The 16,787-nt window shown below is 43.3% G+C and overlaps 1 protein-coding gene across 1 annotated transcript in view; it reads left to right on the top strand.

Moving 5' to 3' along the window:
• The window catches only part of LOC126412398 (semaphorin-2A-like), a 425,849-nt gene that overhangs the window by 360,581 nt on the left and 48,481 nt on the right, over positions 1–16,787 (top strand). The window contains exon 10 of the mRNA XM_050081975.1: positions 3,923–4,047. Within this exon, the coding sequence (XP_049937932.1) occupies positions 3,923–4,047 (125 nt within the window). The remainder of the gene's footprint in view (positions 1–3,922; positions 4,048–16,787) is intronic.

Here is a 16,787-nt window from a genome sequence, read left to right as displayed (position 1 = left end):
ATTTACCATCCATGCTTCACATCCATACATGGCTACACTCCATACAAATACTTTCTGAAAAGACTTTCTGACACATCTATACTCAATGTTAAAAAATTTCGGTTCTTCAGAAACGCTTTCCTGACGATAGCCAGTCTATATTTTGTATCCTCTCTACTTCGATCATCATTAGTTATTTTGCTCTCCAAACAGTAAAACTAATCTACTACTTTAAGCGTCTCATTTCCTAATCTTATTCCCTCAGAATTTCTTGATTTAATTCAACAATCTGTTATCCTCTTTTTGCTTTTGTTGATCTTCATCTTATATCCTCCTTTCAAGAAACTGTCAATTCCGTTCAACTGCTCTTCCACATCCTTTGCTGTCTCTGACAGAATTACAACGTATTCGGAAAATCTCCAGTTTTTATTTCTTCTCCATGGATTTCAATTCCTACTCCAAATTTTTCTTTTGTTTCCTTTACTGCTTGCTCAACATACAGACTGAATAACATCGGGGATAGGCTACAACCCTATTTCACCACCTTCTCAACCATTGTTTGCCTTTCATGCCCCTCAACTCTTCTACTCTTGTAATTGCCATCTGGTTTCTGTACAAATTGTAAATAGCATTTCGCTCCCTGTATTTTAGAGCTGCCACCTTCATAATTTGAATGAGAGTAATCCAGTCAACATAGCCAAAAGCTTTCTCTAAGTCTACAGGTGCTAGAAACGTAGGTTTTCCTTTCCTTAGTCTATCTTCTACGATAAGTCGTAGGGTCTGAATTGTCTTGCTTGTTCCAACATTTCTATGGAATCCAAACTGATCTTCTCCGAGGTTGGCTTCTACCAGTTTTCACATTCCTCTGTAACGAATTTGTATTAGTATTTTGCAACCGTGACTTATTAATCTGATAGTTCGATAATTTTCACACCTATCAGCACCTGCTTTCTTTGAAATTGGTATTATTATATTCTTCTTGAAGTCTGAGGCTATTTCGCCTGTCTCACACATCTTGTTCACCAACTGTTAGAATTTTGTCATGGCTGGCTCTCCCAAGGCTATCAGTAATTACAATGGAATGTTGTCTGCTCCTGGAGCCTTGTTTCGGCTTAGGTTTTACAATGCTCCGTCAAATTCTTCACGCAGTATCATATCTCCCAATTCATCTTCATCCACGTCCTCTTCCATTTCCGTACTATTGCCCGCAAGTACAACGTACTTGTATAGACCCTCTATATACTCCTTTCACCTTCCTGCTTTCACTTCTTTGCTTAGGACTGCTTTTCCTTCTGAGCTCTTGATTTTCATACAGGTGGTTATCTTATCTCCAAAGGTCTCTTTAATTTTCCTGTAGGCGGTACATGTCTTACCCCTAGCGATATATGCCTCTACATCCTTGCATTTGTCCCCTAGCTATCGCTTGCTTAGCAATTTTGCGCTTCCTGTCGATCTCATTTTTCAAATTTTTTTGTATTACTTTTCACCTGCTTCATTTACTAGCTTCCTCTTTCATTCCTTACCCCCAGTTCCATATTCACCTGCCACTTTCCTTCTTCTCCTTATCCTACTATCGAATTCCAGTCCCCCATGACCATTAAATTTTCGTCTTTCTTACTCAACTACGTTAAAATTTGCATATCGTATTGCTGGTACTGGTTGGAGACCGCATATCATGAAATCTGTCAATAGCTTGACCGCAGTCGAACAACTCCGAAGCCACAGCCTCTTGCCCGTATTACTGGTACAGCAATACTCCAGAGGGCTGCGGTAGCAAACGGCCCTGGAAGTATCACGTGACTCTGTTCCTCTGACGTCACTGTGTTTCTGGTGGTTGAGATCGAGTCGCGCCTGTGTTGTGACGCAAAGGTGTTGGTAGCGCTTCGTGTTCAGCGCGCACCTCATTAGCAGCGTTTCACAGGAAACAGTGCTCCGTCACTGCTGTGCTTTGTGCAGGCTTGCGAGCCCAAAGTGTTGAAAGGAGGTGGGGAAACTGTGGAAGCCTGCGTTGTATCCGGATACCGCAGTTTTAAAAGGCACGAGACTGTTCTGCGTATGTTCTCAAATAAAGGCACTGTCGGTGACTGTGGCAAATTGTAAGTAATTAAACGGTTGATAAACCTCTCTCAAAACCAATAAATGTGGGAAGATAAGTGTGTGTGGAATTGGGACGAGAAATTGTGTTTGAATTTCATAGCTAATAGTCTCGTATCTGAGAGCCGCCGGAAAACTCCTCATTGAGTGGCTAACTGCGTCGTCTTATTAGTGCCTTATTCCATAAAAGCATCTGTAAGTTACCGAGTGCCGTCTCGTTAACTGACTTGAACCACCCCGAAAGTTTATTTCAGCGTATGTTCCGCTAAACAGTGGGCATTTTATTGTCAAATCAAGCTGATTCTAAGCAGTTTCCTTTCTGCTATGTGTGCTGCTCGAGCAAGGTGAAAAATGGAATAGAGTTATTGGCAGCCGAGACTAATGCTATGTTTCACTGTACCAAATGTCTGTAAGCAGAATAAAGTAAGAGATACTGAGTAGTCGCAGTTTTGCCAGTGAGTTTATGTCGTATACATATTTGAGTCCCGATACAGTTTCAACCAGTCAGGATAATTCTTGCCAACGTACACCCTGTTCAGTGGTAGGAATTTCACTGTAGAACTTCTCGTAAGTGCTCTGAAAAATGTACCGGGACCCGTTACCGAACTGAGCTTCGCTGGTCAAACCTACGGGAGTGGTAAAGTTTCCAACGGCTATAAGTTTCACTTCAATGACTGCTAATTAGAGTGTAGCCTACATTACCTCAAATGAATGCCTCCAAGAGCCAGCTATTCTCCCAAAGCTCACCCTAAGGTCCAGGTGGTATAAGTAGGCTGTTTAGGGTTTTATGTTGGAAACGTCACGTAGCGCTCTGTATGAAAATCACTGACAGTGCTGTGTGCAGTCTGTGGCTGGTTGGCATTGTTGGAATATTCGCTATTGTAGTGTTCGGCAGTTGGATGTGAACAGCGCGTAGCGTTGTGCAGTTGGAGGTGAGCCGCCAGCAGTGGTGGATCTGGGGAGAGAGAGGGCAGAATTTTGAGAGCGGACGATCTGGACGTGTACCCATCAGAAAGAGTAAATTTGTAATGCTGGATATCATGAACTGATATATTATGACTTTTGAACACTATTAAGGTAAATACATTGTTTGTTCTCTATCAAAATATTTCATTTGCTAAGTATGCCTATCAGTAGTTAGTGCCTTCAGTAGTTAGAATCTTTTATTTAGCTGGCAGTATTGGCGCTCGCTGTATTGCAGTAGTTCGAGTAACGAAGATTTTTGTAAGTGATTCATGAAAGATATAAGTTATTGTTAGTCAGGGCCATTCTTTTGTAGGGATTAGTGAAAGTCAGAATGCGTTGCGCTAAAAAATATTGTGTGTCAGTTTAGTGATGATCAGAATAAGTAAAGAGAGAAATGTCAGTACGTTCAGATTTGCACATATGTTTGAAAATCAAATAACGTAAGGGGTTTACCAGCACAATCATTTATAAATTTTACTAAGGGGATGTTTCAGTGTTAACGATCCATAACGCACCAGTTTAATCCACACAATGTCGGAATAAACATTCACCTCTACCAAATCCACCCAAAAGACTCAAACTGATCTGAAGAGCTTTGCATCGGTCTGTAAAAGCTTATAAGGAATAACTGCCAGAAAAAAATGTAGTCACGTGATATTGCGACGTTTGTTCGTCTAGACCTAAATCGCATCCTGTCATCATCCTCTGTAGATTTACGTACCGGTATTCGTGCGGAAAACTTAATTTTGTTCTTACTCAGATACGTGGTAGAGACAGGAGCAGCATTTATACTTCTATAGTGATAACGACTAGTCTTTCATTGCTATGGTAGTCATATCTTCCAGATTAGCGCATACTGACAGCTTTTGTTTTCTTGTTGCAGACACTGGTCAAGTGCACAAAGTGGTTCAGTGGACCGACAGAGATGGGCGTCCGATGTCGAGGGAACTTGATGTCTTCGATGTCACTCCATCGGAGCCAATCCGCGCCATGGAGATCTCCAGGCAGGTAAGGGCGTTGTATTATCTATCGATCCTCCTGCAATTACTGCTTGTGCGTCATTCAAATTTAACTGATTTGTAAATTCCACATCCAACTTATAAACAAAACGTTTTGCACTTCCTTTAGTAAGCATTGGTCGTAAAGTTAGATGTCAATGTAGCAACTGCAGATGCTCGTCATCTTCAGGTGTTTATGCGACTTTAAAAAGCTGTCTTTCCTTTACCGATCATCTCATATACTTGTGTTCCTCATTAAGGGGGGTGGGGAGCGTGCGTGCTATCGTGCCTGCTGGCAGCAACCATATTGATGCTCTTCATCCGAATACATATCAAGATATGAGTAAAACTCTTACAGTGAGTATTAACAACAAAAAATGGTGATTTATTTTAATGGATTTCTGTATAAAATTCCAATTACGATGATGTGGCTGACGCTGTGATATATCTGACAATACTTCTTTTGGTTGACGGTGACGTATATTGTTTTGCATGGTGATGTGTTCCCTCTAAGTATGGTAGGAGTGAGAAAGGAGAATCCTGGGAAAAAAATATAAGACTGATGGGACACTGTGACTAGGGTTTCGTAGTCGTCCGGTATCGGAGAGTGCACAAGAAGGTGAGAGTTCGAACAGGTATAGGTGATGATTAGGATGTTCCCAATCAAGGCTGCGGTGGATACAGGAGACTTGGTAAAATGGGAGCGGGAAATCTGAGCTGCAGTAGATGGTAGGAGCACAGTTGTTAGCTCATAATTGTGGAAGTTGAAGTGGGACTGGATTGATGGTGGGCAGAAGCTGATGGGGAAAGGAGAGTGGAGGTAGGAGCTACGTTGCCGAGTAGTAGCAACGACACGGCGTTGGGGTCATTTTAGGAGGCAACTGAGTTTGATTTTCAAATTTAGAAGACGTGCAGGATGGCTGGAATTTAACCAGACGGTGGAGAAACTTTGTTGGTGACAAAAGGCGAATGTGGTTGACAAGGCTAAGTGAATGGCGTTCAATGATGATTAAGGACTGGTAAATGTTTGGTGATGCAGAACCAAGCTTCGTTCGCAAAGGCAAGTATTTGGTTGGTTTGAAGGACGGTACAAGAATTTACTCCCCATATGCAATCTGTCTGCAATTTCAACATTTTTCTCTCTTTGTTGTTTTATCTTCCCAGCCATGGCGGGCTGAAGATAGGTAAGTAATTCTCTTGACTCACATAGGTATTGACTTCATGGAACTTTTAAGTAAGTACGTATTAAACCCTATTAAAAATGAGGGATTTTATGATTCATTAAAATGGACGATATTAATTTGGTGATGTTATTGTGTAAGGGTAATGCAGCTTCCGCGATAATGCTGCAGAGGGTACTGATGCTGGGGCTGTTACGATTTCGCTGAAAATCTTTCGCTAGTCTGTAATGCTTAGCTCGAGTTAAAAATTCCGATGGAATGGGATTCTTCTTTTCCGTCACCTTTATCCTGCGACTTCCCGATGTCAGCATCTAAACTGGTGCATTTGGAAATGTTAGCGATAGAAAGTGGTAGGATGTCCTTCTTGTCTCACGCACTGACGACAAGAACACTTTTACCAACGGAAAGATATTAAGGGTATTCGTCAACTAATACAACTTAATACGGATCTCTGTGCTAAGCTGGCATTTCCCGAACGTGCTGTATGCTGTCAAAAAACAAAGAATGAGTGGCTGCTGTTTTAAGACAACTGGCTTGTGATAGTGAGAAGCGGAATTTAAATCTCACTTAACTAGTTTTACTTCTTAGATTTTTGAATTACCTTGAAATGCGTAACTTGCTAAATACATTTAATGTAGACTACGACATATTGTCTGCTCCAAAACATTCACTATTGAAAGCTCGAGAATTTGTGATACTCGCAAGTCGAACTTCTATGAATTAAGATTAACTGCATAGGTCACCGTTGGCGCTGTTGAAACTTTGCAAATTCGGATGCCACTGAATAACGTGATATGTATGTGACAATTACAGGCAATACATGCTGGAATTGTACTTTGTAGCCCACTAGTACATCAGAGAAGTAGACAGAATGATCAAACAGAGGAATTCATTTCCATCTAAATCACTATATTCTTAATCGTTATTACTAAAACCAGCTCTACGTAAAAAATACTGGTGATTTCCATCAATGTAACATACACACACACACACACACACACACACACACATCCCGGCGGGGTCAGGGATTTTCTCTGCCTCGTGATGACTGGGTGTTGTGTGCTGTCCTTAGGTTAGTTAGGTTTAAGTAGTTCTAAGTTCCAGGGGACTGATGACCATAGATGTTAAGTCTCATAGAGCTCAGAGCCATTTTGAGCCACGCACACACACACACACACACACACACACACACACACACACACACACACTCGCGCACAGAGAGCGAGAGTGCGAGGGAGTGGGGTGGGTAGGGGGGGGGGGGGGGCTGGGGAAGGGTTGAAACGTAGATGAAAGGATGGATAGCGAGTTACATGAAAACATTTTGAGTAACATTCACAGACCAAGCAGAGCAATTCGAGCAGATTTTAAAAAGAGTTAATAGCGATGGTACACGACGGAATGCAATATAGGAGCGATTCTGCGTGGTATGATGCTTACAAGTGCTTGGTAGGTTTCAGGAAGTATGTAGCATCAGATGTCTATGCTCAGATCAGATCAGATCAGATGAGATGGGTAGTGAGCGAGGATCTGGCGATCAATAGTGTCCCAGGAGTGTCCCATCGACTTCAGATCAGGTGAATTTGGGATCCAAGACACCAAACTGGATTCACTGTTACGTTCCTCAAGCCACTGTAACACGATTATGGCCTTGTGAAACAGACATTTATCATGTGGAAGATGCTGTAGCTGTCAGGAAACGTATCAGGCATGAAGGGCTCAAAATGGCTTAACATCTGAGGTCATCAGTCCCCTGGAACTTAGAACCACTTAAACCTAAGGATATCACACACATCCATGCCCGAAGCAGGATTCAAACCAGCGACCGTAGCAGTCGCGCGGGACTGCAGCGCGTAGAACCGCACCGCCACCGCGTCCGGCTCAAGCATGAAGGGAAGCAGATGGTTCGCAATAACGTTCACGTAGTTCACAGCTGTCGTGGTACCGTTGATTTCTACTAAACGTCTCACGGAAGACCAGGTGAATGTCACTTATACCATAATACTGCCCCCACCAGTCTTCGTCCGTGGCGCAGTGCACACACGTTCAATTAGATGACCGTAAATCCAGATATGACCATCTACTTGATGTGATATAATGCGAACAGGTGACACTTTTCCAGTGATCCATGATCCAATTTCGATGATATTGTGCTCACTGCAGTTGTAAGTGATGATTTCTTTGGGTCAGCATTGGACACTTAGGGGTCGAAGATTGTGGAGCCCCAACTTTAACAGTTCCCACTGCACGGTGTGTTCTAAACGCTCTGTCGTCAGATCTTCCATTGATTGTCCCCTATCCTACTTTACAGAGCGACTTCGCAAAGCGCCATTCAGTTTTTCGGTGGACTGTGGACGCAATGTTCTGCCTCATCAGTGTATACGCGAGCTTTTGGCCGAATGTTACGTGGGCCAACGTCGAGTGGTAACAGACTGCCGTATCGTTTCTGGCTTCATTGTTGTGTAGCCATGGTAGTGGTGGTGGTAGGTTTCCACGGGTCCAAACTGCTGAGATCATTGGTCCCCAGGCTTATGCACTACTTAATCTAACTTTACGCTGAGGACAGTACGCACACCCATGCCCGAGGGAGGTCTCGAGCCACCGACAGGGCAGCCGCGCGAACCGTGGAAAGGCGCCCTAGACCGCACGGCTACTCAGCGCGGCGGCCATGGTACCGACTGCCATGTCACCGGTGCCCACTCCATCAACAATGTTTCATCCAGTACATGCCGCACCCAGTTTATTCTCTCTCGATGTGACCGGCTTCCACGCTGTGCTCACCTGCATATCGCCTCTTCCTTGATTGTGTTACCTGATACTTAAGTGTGTATAGATTCTATAATAACAATATCCCAGTAATCGTTACCCTTTTCGATGACTGAGTGCAAGGTGTCAGGCAAATCCAACACCTTCCATGAAAACCCTGACATGATAAGCAAATCCAGTAGTATGTCACATAGCTCCGAATAAATCGTTACATTAAATTAACCAAAGTAATACGAGTAACGAGTGAGCAAATCGAATACCACAGACTAACACAAGAATGCCTAAATACATGTCATACCTTCCCACCGTAAGACAGACGCAGTTCCGAGGGGAGAAACGGGAACAGAAGCCGAGAGCAGAACCGTGTTAAGCTAGGCCCTACGATAAGGGACGGACACCCACGTTGCCAGCTAACCACCATGACCACCCCCCAGCCCATGTTAAAAGCTAGAGCCCTCCAGAAGAACAGTATAGATCTTACGATAACACTAAAAGGGCCACACCAGCCGCAAGTTTTAGCGGGAGACTTTTTCGCGTCTCTGTTACGTTGCAAACGTTAAAAACATTGCCCCACCACGAAAAGTAACCGCCAGGACCACCCCCCAGCCCATGTTAAAAGATAGAGCCCTCCAGAAGAACAGTATAGATCTTACGATAACACTAAAAGGGCCACACCAGCTGCAAGTTTTAGCGTGAGACTTTTTCGCGTCTCTGTTACGTTGCAAACTTTAAAAAAATTGCCACACCACATAAAGTATAACGTTTCTCATTGGATAGACAGAATTTTTGTAGGTGGAGTTTAAGGTTAACATTGAGAACCTGATTGGTCAGATGAAAACACAGCCAGATAGTTTTGTTTTAAACTAACTTCGGTAAATTGTAGTAACCAGAAGTTAGAAGAGAGTTGCTACCGAGAAGGCGAGCTGTATGGAGCTGCGCCGGCCGGCACCCCCTGACGAGCACCGACAAGGTAATGAACGCACGCGATGCCGCATTTTTGAGAGCATAAGGCTTCACTCAGAACTGCAGAAGTCTCATCTGTTACATCCCCTTTTTACGTAATACTAGTGTCGATCGTCAATTGAAGCTCATGGTATTCACATTTGCTACGTAAAATATCTGAAACGCGATGATTTTTCTGTTATATACACTCCTGGAAATTGAAATAAGAACACCATGAATTCATTGTCCCAGGAAGGGGAAACTTTATTGACACATTCCTGGGGTCAGATACATCACATGATCACACTGACAGAACCACAGGCACATAGACACAGGCAACAGAGCATGCACAATGTCGGCACTAGTACAGTGTATATCCACCTTTCGCAGCAATGCAGGCTGCTATTCTCCCATGGAGACGATCGTAGAGATGCTGGATGTAGTCCTGTGGAACGGCTTGCCATGCCATTTCCACCTGGCGCCTCAGTTGGACCAGCGTTCGTGCTGGACGTGCAGACCGCGTGAGACGACGCTTCATCCAGTCCCAAACATGCTCAATGGGGGACAGATCCGGCGATCTTGCTGGCCAGCGTAGTTGACTTACACCTTCTAGAGCACGTTGGGTGGCACGGAATACATGCGGACGTGCATTGTCCTGTTGGAACAGCAAGTTCCCTTGCCGGTCTAGGAATGGTAGAACGATGGGTTCGATGACGGTTTGGATGTACCGTGCACTATTCAGTGTCCCCTCGACGATCACCAGTGGTGTACGGCCAGTGTAGGAGATTGCTCCCCACACCATGATGCCGGGTGTTGGCCCTGTGTGCCTCGGTCGTATGCAGTCCTGATTGTGGCGCTCACCTGCACGGCGCCAAACACGCATACGACCATCATTGGCACCAAGGCAGAAGCGACTCTCATCGCTGAAGACGACACGTCTCCATTCGTCCCTCCATTCACGCCTGTCGCGACACCACTGGAGGCGGGCTGCACGATGTTGGGGCGTGAGCGGAAGACGGCCTAACGGTGTGCGGGACCGTAGCCCAGCATCATGGAGACGATTGCGAATGGTCCTCGCCGATACCCCAGGAGCAACAGTGTCCCTAATTTGCTGCGAAGTGGCGGTGCGGTCCCCTAAGGCACTGCGTAGGATCCTACGGTCTTGGCGTGCATCCGTGCGTCGCTGCGGTCCGGTCCCAGGTCGACGGGCACGTGCACCTTCCGCCGACCACTGGCGACAACATCGATGTACTGTGGAGACCTCACGCCCCACGTGTTGAGCAATTCGGCGGTACGTCCACCCGGCCTCCAGCATGCCCACTATACGCCCTCGCTCAAAGTCCGTCAACTGCACATACGGTTCACGTCCACGCCGTCGCGGCATGCTACCAGTGTTAAAGACTGCGATGGAGCTCCGTATGCCACGGCAAACTGGCTGACACTGACGGCGGCGGTGCACAAATGCTGCGCAGCTAGCGCCATTCGACGGCCAACACCGCGGTTCCTGGTGTGTCCGCTGTGCCGTGCGTGTGATCATTGCTTGTACAGCCCTCTCGCAGTGTCCGGAGCAAGTATGGTGGGTCTGACACACCGGTGTCAATGTGTTCTTTTTTCCATTTCCAGGAGTGTAATTATTGAGAAGCCACATCAGCCACTGTTATTTACGACAAGTTAGATAAGTAATTAAAGGTAATTGGGAGTCACTGTAGACCATTTGATAGTTTTCTCTTTTGTGAAACTTAATTTAAACCTAGATTATAGATGTGATATGGCATAAGTCATCCTGCGATCCATTGTAGAACTTGGAAACCCACTCAGGGAATATTAGTTCACATTTTTGTTGAACGCAGTTGGTTTTTATCATCCTGTATTAAAATATTTCCTTTTATCAATAGTGAAATTTATAAACAATGTTTAGTGAGTAGAATAAAATTTTCAATGGTAAACTTAACCGTTTTTTCGACGTTATTTTACCAGCTAACCAAAAATAGGAAAGCCTTGAACCCCTTCCAATAAATTTAGTTAGTATTAAGATTCTTTTACAGGGAGTGCAGTAGAGCTGACGCTGAAATCATTAAGTATTTGGTTGTATCATCGCTAGTCTCACTGAACTCTTCTGAACTCTACATGTCATGGGTAGTCTGGCGTCTCCTTACCAGCAACAGGGCCCAGGTTCAAACAAGTCAATTCCCTAAAAAACGCGCTCAGAGAGTCGTTGCGCGAAAGTGGTATGGAGACACGACTCAGAACAACATACACCACGCAGAATGTTAGATGAGGTGTCGATGAATTCTGTTTTATGTCCACGTTGCGATGCCGATTCATCCGAAATAACGTTTTTGCAGACATCTCTTACATTTAATGTAGAGTTGTTGTATTGTTTGCACGAACTTCCCGACCGAATACTTTACAAAATAACGATATTTTAACACTGAGACTTATAACACCTATATTATCTTTCGCAAGATTCATTTTTTTTTTTTGTATTTTAGCGAGAGTGTGAAGATTGACAGTATGTTACATCTCAACAGCAGCCTGCTAACCCTGCCTTTCACCGAACCACAGATAGGCTGAAACGCAAGCTATTTGCTCTCCTCCAAGGAGGTGTGTCAAAACTCTTATGTGATTTTACGAGAAAGGATCTGGACGACTGCATGGGTGCTACAGCCGGCTTTCATCCAAATGACATTCCGGTTGGCTACGACTACGCCCGTTCGCTCTGTTACGCTCTCGGAATTCTGACAGTAGGCCTCTTCCTGATTAATACTGCCTCTTTTCCACTGTCTGCCACTGCAGCTGCATGAGCAACAATGAGGAGGCGAAACGTGTAGCCTTTGTTTTCATCCTCATCTATTAGCCCTGTATAGCAGACCTAAGCCTTCAAGACTGATGAGCTATCCACAACACTTCATTCATTTAGGTTTCTTAAATTATCTCATTCATGGAGCAGTTACATTTTCTAAGAAATCTTCCAGCGAATATAAGTATTAAATTTACTTTTATACGATCATCCCACTCTAGTCTTCTCTGGGCTTAGCCTCCTAGATATTTTAATTCTTCTTCTTGCTGTAGTGATCTTTGGCCACTTCTGTAATCAAAAAATATATAGTCTATCCGTGTACACTTTGTACTTGTTTATGTCAACTGCCATTTGTGTCGTGTATGACACATTGAAGATCATGATTTGTTGTACGTTTCCTTCGAAAGGCCACGGCCGACTTCCTTCGCTATCCTTCCCTAATCCAATGGGACCGATGACCTTGCTGTTTTGTCCGCTCCCCCAAATCAACCAACCCACCAACCTAGAATCGCTGTTGTAGCTTTGCGAGTCGTTAGAGAGACAGGTTACCCACTCTACAAACGACAGATGGTCGTGAACTTGGATCAAGAGTGTGGAAAAGCTATGACTGTGTTCTGCTTTGTCGTTGATCGATAGCAAATCGGAGAAACTCTCGTATCAGAGCTAGCAAAACGTCCAGTAATAATATTAATGTTTGACCTATTAATCCAACACTGCTGAAGTCTGTACTCATGTTAACGCTTTGTAACTTCATTCATTAAAAATTAAAATGATAAAAACAGCAAACGAATTAGATCAATATAACGAATATCGGAGGACGTGGCCGAGTTATAGCGAAAGCGCATACCGCGCGGGCAAGCGTGAAACAGGAGCAGTCACCAGACTTCAGTTAATTTGAACTTTAAAAGTTCGGATGTAAACACAGGAATGTTATATTTTGTGGTGCTCGAGATAGTATGATGAGAATTCGCGACCATTCCATTGATTTATCAGTTACGACTGGCTCCCACGTATGAGTGATTGCGTTGTATGCGTGTATGTAAGTCTTTGCTTATTTCGCTTGGATAATTAATAAGATGACATCCATCATTCATAAAGTAAACACTTGGAACATTATTGTGGTCACCTTCGTAACAATAACAAAATCTACACGAAATTTAACTGTTTAAAAACAGTAATGTTGAAGCCGCAGACACACGGACAATAACTATAATGGTGACAACGAGACATCCTTAGTGGATATGAAGTAGGAAGGTCGCTATTCTGTCAGTTACCCACGAAGAGTATGCTGAAAGAATCGGCTGATTCTATTTATCCAAATTAACCCTTGATATACAGCTTTGCCTGAGAGACAAATTACGATGTTAGTATATTGAAATGTAATTTTTAAAGAAGAGATCTGGAGAGGGGAACTGTTAAATAGTCCTCACATCAAACATTGAGCCTCAAACTTTGTGTCTTTGTACTAGATAATCATCCACGAATAAGGCGTTTTCTATTATAGCCATCATATTTTTTTTACGACCGGCGCTTCGACAACTGTATTGGGATACGCTTGTAGTTACTTTGCACACTATGATTTTGAGCAGTTAAAAATAACGTATTGAGTTCAATCTCCCGCCTCTGAATTCAGCCACTAGCCTAATCAGAAGAGAGGTCCGTCACCGATTGAAACCAAGTTTACGAACAAGAACGGAGCTACAGTGAGTGCAAGGAGAACGGATATCCTCTTCGCGATTCCATCTTCGGAAGAATATCTGCCTAATTTCGAGATAAGCTATCGCGATATACAAAATAACATAATATCGCTCAACACTGAAAAGTTAATTGGAAACAATGAGAGATCTGTTACAGTCTACATAGATTACATAATAAAACTTTCTCCCTTCTTGGTATAGTTTTTCGTAGGTAGCAGCAGCAACGAGCCCTTCGAAACTATTAGAAAAAGCACGGATCATTCCCGTTTTCGAGATGTGCTGTCGGAGAGATGTATATAATTAAAGACGTATTTCTGTTGAGTTGTGGAACACGATTTATGTTCGTTTATAGAAATCTTTCGGAAAAATACAAACATCGTACGTAATAATCAATTTACAAACCGTAAACAGCGATCTCGTGAAAATCAACTTGCCCTATTTCGCATTAAAACATGCGTGTTGAATTAAAGCGGATGTTTCCCTTACTTGCAATGTTGCTCGTGACATCCGTCTCGAAAAAGTAACTTACAACAAAAATGAATTTTATCCGTTGACACTCGTTAAAGTGTGTTACGTATCTACAGTAAACTTGCTTTATTCTTCACTATATACTAGCACTAAATTACACCTCGTCACAAAGGGTTAATACTTGCAATGGTTTATCATATTCAGTGACTACATGATGTTCGTACAAAAAGAAAAATACCAATATAATGAGAGGTGTTCTTGTCTTATCAGATCTAATGAAGTGCTAGTTTCTTGTTATGGGCTGTACTGCTGTTTCCTCTATGCTCCGACTGTCGCGTCTCATTTTCCGATGACCTCAATTTCTACTCGAGTACTGAGTATTAACTGACGGTGTCTTTTACAAATTCAACAAAATGAAGAACTCGTGGTGCGACAGAAAAATTGACAACTCTTTCTTCTGCGGACAGGCGACAGATACAACTTGCGTAAAAAATGCACCTGTCAATAACTGAACTCACTAACACACCAAAACGCTATATGGAAGAGAAATCTGCTCCAACACACCAAATCTGAATCATGGTATTGATGTATTGGGAGATAGGCAAATAATGTGGTTTATGGCAGCCGTAATATTGTATGATATAGTATAAAATCAACTGGGCTACACTTATCGCGTCGCGATCACGCACTGGGTACGTTGTCGAAAGCGTGATACGACCGTAAAAGAGAGACCAGGCTCTAAAACGGCGTGACGCAAAGCAATGTCTAGGCAGTCTGAAGGTGAGCGTGCAGGGATAAAGACGTAAATAAAGTAGGAGCGCGCCGCGAAGAGTACTGATTTTACTTATGTTTTATTTAAATTTGGTGAAATTTTGGTTTAAGGTGATTGTGAATACGAGTGGTACAATTCCACAACTATAGCTTGGCATCCATAGAAAAGGTATGAATGCACATTGGCAATAGCCAAGCAGCATATTAATCGTTTGTAGGGATCCTCACTGCAGTAACGGTGAGTCGGTCAAAGGCCTACAGCGTCATATCTTCTAAGTGAAAGATATTTCTGTAGAAGACGCAAAGCTAGTGGGAAAGTTCATTCGCGACGAGCATCTGAAGCATACATTTCCACCCGCATCAAGTAATTGGCTATCAAACATAATCATCACATATTCGGCAGCAGTGACGAGTGAACATGTTGCAAAGAGATCACAGTACGTATACTAACTTACGGATCATAAGTACGACAGCCTGGAAATTTTTTTTCAATTCAGGGTCGTAATTACTGCCTTATAGTGAGATGTGCTCTCCTAAGGCTGAGTTCACATTGGCACCGACAATTGTCGTCAGACGCTGTCGTCAGAAGTCGCCCGATGGTATCGCCCGACGGCTTGGTCACAGTACGTGCGATCTCCTTTTTCAATTTTTGGAAGGGTCAAAGATGTTATGTTAGTTTAGAATCTATTCTGCGTAAGACGTATGTTGGATTTTAACCTCCTATGGTGGCATGGAGAGAACGGAAGCTTCTGTACTTGAAGAGGAGTTCTGCGGTGTGGCTTTTGCTACCAAAAAGACACCGAAAGCGGAAGAATGGGCGAGATTTATCTCGAAAAGAACTTGGCGAGTACGCTATGCTCTGTTCTCAGTTACCGGAATAACGTAGTATGTTTTACGAGTTTGTGAGATAACGGAAGGGACGTTCTGTTATATACTCTACATGATTCCTAGTGATCTAGAAAAGCAAGATTAACACTTTCTTCAGTTGCATTTATTTCAGTGTTGAAAGTCGCGAGCCGGCCGCGGTGGTCTCGCGGTTCTAGGCGCGCAGTCCGGAACCGTGCTACTGCTACGGTGACAGGTTCGAATTCTGCCTCAGGCATGGATGTGTGTGATGTCCTTAGATTAGTTAGGTTTAAGTAGTTCTAAGTTCTAGGGGACTGATGACCACAGCTGTTAAGTTCCATAGTTCTCAGAGCCATTTGAACCATTTGAAAGTCGCGAGCTCTATCTTCTTATGTCGTGTTTTCTACTGAAAATCTCGAGCTTGTACTCTTGTCAACTTTATTATTACAGAGATCGCCTAAACTTTTTTTTATTGGTCATGTGCACAGCAAGTAACTTACTTGGTCTTTCTGCTGCCACTGCTTGATCTGCTGCATTCCATTATTTAACAAAAGCATAAAAAAACCATCATTCATGCTGAGTGCAATACATGTTCTGTATGGCGGCTCCTGCTGTTGCTGCGGCTGATGCTGCTTATTGCAACTACATATAATTCAAGAGAAAGGGTTTGGTCAAATCTAAACTCGATAAATGATAACCCAAACAAGTAATTCCTTTTTTCAAAAACTATATTCTGAAAGCGATTCTTTCTCATTCAATTAACAAAACGGTAGATGCTCTTTGAACAATCGCTTCGTATGTAAATGTGCCTCCAGTGGCATTAAAGCAGTATTACAAATTAATCAAACTCTTGAGACTGACTGAAATACTTCTCAATTAAATACATAGTGAAACAATTCCCTGACAATTAAAAAAGAAATCAATGAGAAAAATCAGTACTTAATCTATTCGTCTAACGATGGTTTCCTTTAAGAATTCAACCCCTATCACTATCAAAATTACCGTCTGCTGATACGCACATACACAATCCCTTTCCTTTAAATCAATAAGCGCGCTGCAAATTATAAAAAAAAATATCAACGAAATACCAAATCCTGTGTTGCTGCTGGCTGACGCGGCAGTACGGCAGCTCGGCGACGACCCCTCGTCCAACACACGTGCGCACCACAGCAGGCGGGCTCCTACACTGGCTTCCAATCTGTCACTAATTAATCCGAGCGCTGCGAAGCGCGACAACAATATCTTAGATTCCAGAGCTTATGTATGCGCGCTTGAGCTAAAC

Source organism: Schistocerca serialis, chromosome 7, assembly GCF_023864345.2.
Source record: "Schistocerca serialis cubense isolate TAMUIC-IGC-003099 chromosome 7, iqSchSeri2.2, whole genome shotgun sequence".
Taxonomy (NCBI): domain Eukaryota; kingdom Metazoa; phylum Arthropoda; class Insecta; order Orthoptera; family Acrididae; genus Schistocerca; species Schistocerca serialis.
The sequence above is the reverse complement of the archived record's forward strand: the minus strand, read 5'-3'. Positions and strand labels throughout refer to the sequence as shown.